The sequence below is a fragment of the Amborella trichopoda genome, chromosome 3, assembly GCF_054954075.1.
Source record: "Amborella trichopoda isolate Santa Cruz 75 chromosome 3, AtrichopodaSantaCruz75HAP2 v2.0, whole genome shotgun sequence".
Classification (NCBI taxonomy): domain Eukaryota; kingdom Viridiplantae; phylum Streptophyta; class Magnoliopsida; order Amborellales; family Amborellaceae; genus Amborella; species Amborella trichopoda.
In genome coordinates, this window is record NC_142338.1 from 59,872,716 (window position 1) to 59,879,687 (window position 6,972).

At 37.1% G+C, this 6,972-nt stretch overlaps 1 protein-coding gene across 1 annotated transcript; it reads right to left on the reverse strand.

Annotated features, from left to right (window-relative positions):
* Positions 1–888: 888 nt before the first annotated feature.
* On the reverse strand, positions 889–4,366 carry LOC18421432 (uncharacterized). The gene has a single exon (XM_011630772.3). The coding sequence runs from the start codon at positions 3,481–3,483 to the stop codon at positions 1,084–1,086; it is 2,400 nt and encodes a 799-aa protein (XP_011629074.3). The 5' UTR covers positions 3,484–4,366; the 3' UTR covers positions 889–1,083.
* Between the last annotated feature and the right edge of the window lie 2,606 nt (positions 4,367–6,972).

Here is a 6,972-nt window from a genome sequence, read left to right on the forward strand (position 1 = left end):
GAAGCTACCCCTCTCCTCCCTTCACGGTAGTCTTCTTTATTTTTCAAAAAATCCATGTTCTCATGGGAGAACAATGTGGATTTATTCCCTCACTCAAAAATACCTATTTAATAATGTTTTTATTCTAAAATTTTGAGAACCATATAAAAATTACTAAATTATTTTTGAAAGAATTGAATTGTGAGTTATGTGACACTTAAATCTAGCTATTTGAAAATTGGATAGTTTGAAATCTTGAAGTGGTAGGTTTTTCTAACACACATAATAATTTACCTGGAAAATTTATCTTGCTGAAATTATTCTATAAGTAGTAGAGATTATATCCTAAAAATTTGAGTTTTGAAAGATACAGCTAGCATGGATTTTTGTGGAGGGAGTAAATAAATAGTAGACTCCCGAGAGAGTAAAAAATATTTTGTGTTCTTTTAATGAGGCGTGGGCAATATTACCTTAATTAAATTACCATAATACTACTTTAAAGTATTACGGTATTTTAATTACCGTAATACTCCTTCAACTTATTACGGTATTGAAATTACCGAAATATTTTTTACACGGTAAAAGGACTACCGTGAAGGTTATTTTGCTAAAAAAAAAAAACAAAAAATTGTGAGAAATGGTGTCGGTGAGGTTTTGAAAAATTGGGGTTTTTTTTTATTATAGTAAAATATAAGTATATTAGCAATAATTTTTTTATTTTAATTACTGTAATACTACTTCAAGTTATCACGATATTTTAATTATTGTAAAACTTAATATTAATTACAATAAAACGACTACAGTGAAGGTAATTTTCGTCCTAAAAATAAAATAAAATAGAATAGAATAGAGCGAGAAAACCAACTAGCAACCCAGAGCTAATGGTTAGTTGGTCGCAACCTGCAAATATGCCTTGCAATGTTTATTTTTTATTTATCCATGCCTTTAATACACATATTTTTGCACTTATCGACTCAAAAGTTACTAAAGTCTGAATTACCCTAAATCCTCAACTAAAAAGTTACTAAGGTCTCAAGAAGCTTCTACGTTTTACTTGCAAGGCATCTGACATGTCGGGACGAAGTATTGACGAAATCCGCTCCCTCATCCCCGAAATATCGCAGCGTGAAGTCTTCGATCAAGGGGCCAACGTTTCGGCATTTCAGGGAACGGAAGGCCGAAACATATGGACCCTAAAATCGCCAAAACGAAAGCCACCGCAAATCCTATGCCTGCTCCTTCCCATTCGAACCAGGAAGTGTCGTCTTCTGCATCGCCATTGCCATCAAACCCTAGAGGAACCCTAGGGCTCTCTGCAAAGGCACATGGCTTCTCTATCTGAGAACCACACAATCCACTGTTATTCGCGAAATCCTCAGGGCCGAAGGTTAACATCTGACGATTACTCGGAATCTGACCCACTAATTGGTTACTGCTGACGTTGAATCGAGTGAGAAAACCCAGGTTTCCGAGACTGGCCGGAATCTCCCCGGAAAATTGGTTGTCTGACAGGTCCAGGCCCTCGAGCTCCTCTAATTGGCCGAGACTCGCTGGGATCTGACCCACCAGAAGGTTATGAGACACGTTCAGGATCTTCAGGGCTTTTAGCTGGCCTAAACCCGCTGGGATCTCACCGGAAAACCGATTCGCCGATAGGTCCATGATGAAGTAGAAATCTAGGGTTCGAGTTGCTATAGATCGAAATGTTCCCTTCCAGTTAATCACCACATCCTGGAAATCGATGGGGAAAGTGAAGATATCAAGGGCATCGTTCAGAGTTCCGGGCAGAGATGACATTCCAGTGAGATTTACGACAGATGGAGGGATATTTCCGGCGAGTCTGTTGCCTGAAAGGTCAAGGATCCTGAGGTTTGTGAGGTTGTACAAATTGGTCGGAATCTGACCTACGAGGAGATTGTTCCCAAGGTTTAGAGCCCTAAGGTTTGACATTCTCATGATCCATTCAGAAAAATCACCGGAAAGTTTGTTATTCTGAAGATCAAGGTGTTCTAACTGGTCCATTTCAGTCAAGTTGGCCGGAATCTCACCGGAAAGTAGATTTCCCCCTAAAGCCAGGACCTTCATTTGTCGACCAAAACTGGTTGGAACTTGGCCTGAGAATTTGTTTGCAGACATATCAACGTAGGCTAAGTACGAATTGGGATCAAACACGGGAAATTTATCTCCTGAAAATTCATTTTCCGACAAATCAAGCATCAAAAGCCTGTGAATTTTGGCCATGGATTCTGGTAAAGGTCCACTGAAATTGTTGTTATTCAATGATAGAATCATAATATTTGTTGCATTGCCAATATTTTCAGGCAATTTTCCATTAAAATCATTGCTCGAAAGATCCAAGATCGACAGCTTCAAAGACTGGAAAAGCGAACCAGGAAGTTCTCCGGTCAATTTATTGCCAGAGAGTAACAAATTTCCAACATCTAAATCAGGAAGCCAGGCTGGAATTTCACCTTCAAGATCATTATTACTGAGATCTAAAAAATTGAGGCTTTTTTGGCCTGAAAGCCAGTTTGGAATATTTCCCGCCATTTTACAAGACCTAAGCGAGAGCCTCTCAAGCTGACACTTAGGGGAAATTCCGTCCAAATTCCATATAAGTTGATTACCACCAAGTTTCAAGGTTTTTAAGACTCTTAAGCTGAAAATCCACGCCGGAATACCGCTGGAGAGTTTGTTATCATCGAGTTGTAGAGTCTCCAGTCGCCGAATTTTCCCCAAAGTCTCTGGAACCTGACCAGAAAGTTGGTTCTTGCTTAAAGAGAGAGAGGAAAGGTTAGTCAAATCCCCTACAGCGGCAGGAATTTCACCTGAAAACTTGTTGTCCCTTAGAGAGAGAGTGCGAAGCTCTGTTAAATTGCCAATCTTGACAGGGATTTTGCCTTCCAAATCATTTTCGTCGAGGCTGAGGAAACTCAGCTTCAAGAGGTTTTGAATGGCGGGGGAGAGAGTTCCAGTTAGCTGGTTCGCCGAAAGGTCCAGATAAGAGAGAGAGGAGAGAGAGAATAGCCAATCTGGTATCGAGCCATTGATGCTATTGGAGCTCAGGTCAAGGTAGGCTAGCTTAGTGAGGTTAGAGAGAGAAAGTGATGCAATAGAACCCACCAGAGAATTATAGGAGAGATCGAGTTTGATCAGAGTCTTAATGGTGAAGAGGGGGGCTATGGAGCTGGTCGTGGGGTTGAAAGAAGGGGGAACTGGTAATGGAACCAGATAACTGAGGTCTAGCGCTTTAACGGAGCGAGCAGAGTTGCAGGTTATGCGAGGCCATTTGCAACAAGAGGTGGTAGGGAGCCATGAAGAGAGATCAGAAATGGGGTCTTCAGACTTGGAAGAGTTACTGGGTGAGAAAATGGCGTTTTTGAAGAGGAGGAGGGCTTGTTTATGGGCAGGAGGGCATGAGAGAGAGGGAGTGGGAGCTTGGGCGAGAAGGGAGAGGAAGAGGATGAGGATGAGGAGAGAGAAAGGTTTACTTGCAATAGGCATATCTCTTACCCTTTCTCTCTAGAAAAACCTTGTTCAATGTAATTCTCTCTCTAAAATACCTTGATGCTTCGCTGCAATCCTCTGTGTCTAAAAAACCTTCATATGCGATCCCTCCCTCAAAACTGTAATTTCCCTGTTCTGCAATTCTTTCACATAACCTCTCACACTCTCTCACTAAAACCCTACAAAAGCTTAAAAAAAAACCAGAGTCTCTCTCTCTCTCTCTCTTTGCTGCAAAACACTTACCAATTACATATCCACATTGAAAATCCTTCTCTCTCTAAATCCTGCATCTCTCTCCTTCTAAATGTAAATGTGTAAGCTCAATCTCTTTCTGTATCCATCTGTATTGCCTATCCATAGATAGTTCATGAAGTCAACGAGTCGAAAGACGCTCAATAAAAAATGGAAAATTGTTTCATGCGGACTGGACCTCAGGACAACGCATGCGGCACGTTAAAGATGGATTCAAGTGTTCTATTTAAAAAAAACGAGTGCAGTTGGCATAAGGATGCATCCTTAGCTGTAGAGGTAAGGTGCACCATCAAATTTTATTCCTAAAATGTTTTTAGGATTATATCAAAATTTATTTTTATATTTAATTATAACATTTTAAATTTAAAAAATGGTTAAAATCATGTAGATTGATAAACATATGAAAATCTTGAAAATAGAAAGTGTAAATAATATGTTGTAAAATACATTATTTTTTAGATTTAAAATCTTTTTATTTTTCATGATCATACATCTCGATGTCGAGATGATCAATCAAAGGGTTTTTCAACATTAAAAACTGTATTTTTCAATGGATTTTTGAGGTGCATATGTAGCTCTATATTATAAGGTTGCAATCTTATATAAACTTTTTCTTAAAAAAAAAAAAAAGACATCTTGGAGATGGATTCAAGTATTTTATTTTAAAAAAAATAGAAACTAATAGGTCCAAAATATTTTTTTATTCTAATTACTATTTATAAATTTTTAAATTTATTTATTTATTTATATTCATGATCTCTGGGTTAGAGATTACATGTTTTTAAAAATTAAATCTAAAAATCCATCTTAAAAACAGATTTATTAATAAGCCCGCATTTCTACTTATGCGGGCTTGGCCGCATAAAAACCGGGTGCGTAAAAGATGTCACATCAGCCTTGGAGGTAGATGTATTCGAGGTCACCATTCTCATGATCATGTCAATCAGTCAAAGTCGTTTATGGGGTGTCATATTCCACTTTACGAGGCTGGCTTTAGACTCGTCGAGTGGGAAACTTGGTGACATCATTAATGGTCAAGGAGACTTGTTGCCGAAATCCATGATATCACTCCCAATAAGTATATGACTAGCGAATTTATTTTGGGCCGGGTCAAGCCCAAATATTTAGAAATGCGGGCTTAATAATAAATCTATTTTTTAGAAGGATTTTTGAACTTAAATTTTAAAGATATATAATATTTAATAAGGAGACCATGAATATGAGTAAATTTTAAAAATTAAAATTAATAATTTTAGTAAAAAATATCTGGACCGTTAGTTTCCATTGTTTTTAGATGAAAAACCTACTTACATCCATCTTTAAGATGGATGCTTTACATATTTGGACCGCATAGGTAGAAATGCGTTCCAGCTTGCATAAAAAAATTTTCCATTTATTTTAGCATATAGAGGTCACAATCAATTTTGACAATTAGACGTGAAATGGAGTGGCTCGGTACTTTTAACCAGATTCACTATTTAAAATAAATTTCACAACTAATTGCTATAGATAAATTATAATTTCATTTAACCGAAAAAAAGTCGGACTTGCAAAGTACAATCTCAACTCCTAGTAACCCAACCCAAATTCAACTTCAAATGCTTCAGCAAAATATTCAAAGTCTTAAAGTTTTTGGGACCATTACTATGGTAATAGCTCAGTTTTGGTCCAAAACACCAAAGTAATTAGGGTATCTATGTTGGTGTCCAAAAACCCAAAATTACATGATAAGGGAATAATATCTAGTGGAGCTCTAATTCAAATACTAATATTATCTAGTGGAGCTCTAATTCAAATACTACTTAGTAGATAATTATTTATTTTTATTATTATTCTTATATTATTATTATTGTTGAAAGTACCTTGACCCTATACATTTCTGAAGTTGCTTTTGAAGAGGAAAGAGCATAAATATGCATGCTCTTCCACGTCTAATCATGAATCCTGAAACTACGTCATGGCAATAACATTGATATTTTTCTGAAATAAAATGAATAATAAGAATACAATGGTACCAAAAATCCTTGAGAATAAAAGAACATGTAAAGTTCATGTCAGATTGAGCAGTACAGGGCAAAGTTAATGCTTGTCTCATGAAGAAGAAAACATATCGTGTGGGAGAGTAGTTCAAAAGAGAAAAAGGAGTGAAAAAAGTTAAATTTTTATTAAAACACACACCCGTGCTAAGAGATCATAACATTCAAACACAAATTTGGGCAATATTAGTGATTAATCAGCATTTTTGTGCTGCAATAAAAATAAACAAAAAAATTGTTTCTTTTGTTGTATTTCTTAAGTGATGCTGAAAAAGCCCAGCATCTAGTTGTATGTGTTTAGCTTAACTGCGTGGTTTCACAATTTCCAAAGTTCCAAACAAATTAAATAACAAAAAAATTTAGTCATAAGTTCACTAAAGGGTGTGGCATTCATAAGGTTGCAACCTTAAACAATCCAATTAAGGCGCATTTTCAAATATGATCATAACATATAATTTTGATGTAAAATATGCTTAGGATTATCTCAAAATCTATTTTTTCATATCTAATTATAAAATTTTAAACTTCAATAATAGTTAAAATCAAGTAGATCTATAAACATATGAATTTTAAAAAATGGATGGTCTAGATAATGTGTTGTAAGACGCACTATTTCTGGGACTCAAAATCATTTTTTCTTTCATAATCATATATCTCGATGTCGAGATGCTCAATTAGAGGGTTTTTAAACATTAAAATAATATTTTTCGATGGATTTTTGAGGTGTATCCGTAGTTCTACGTTTTAAGGTTGCAACCTTATATAAACTCTTTCGTTTACTAAAATGACAAAATTACATGTATACAAGTCAGTGTTTTTAAAAACGGCGAGTCTAACCGGACTCGTTCGGTTCGACTCGAAAACACGCGTGCCCGTGCCGGTTCCAAACAAAAATCGGGAACCACCCGGTTCTAGAGTGGAACCGCCGGTTCTATCCGGTTCACACGCGCACATGTGTGTTCAAGCGCAAGTGCGAGCGTGCCCCATGCACACTCACACGCGCACACGTGTGTTCAAGCGCATGTACGAGCGTGCCCCCATGCACACTCACACATACACACGTGTGTCCACGTGCACATGCGAGTGTGCCCCATGCACCCACACGTGCACACTCGTGCGTGCACACGTGTGTCCAAGTGCACGTGTAAGCGTGCCCCACACACACTCACACGTGTGAGGTTGCCCTAATATTTTTACA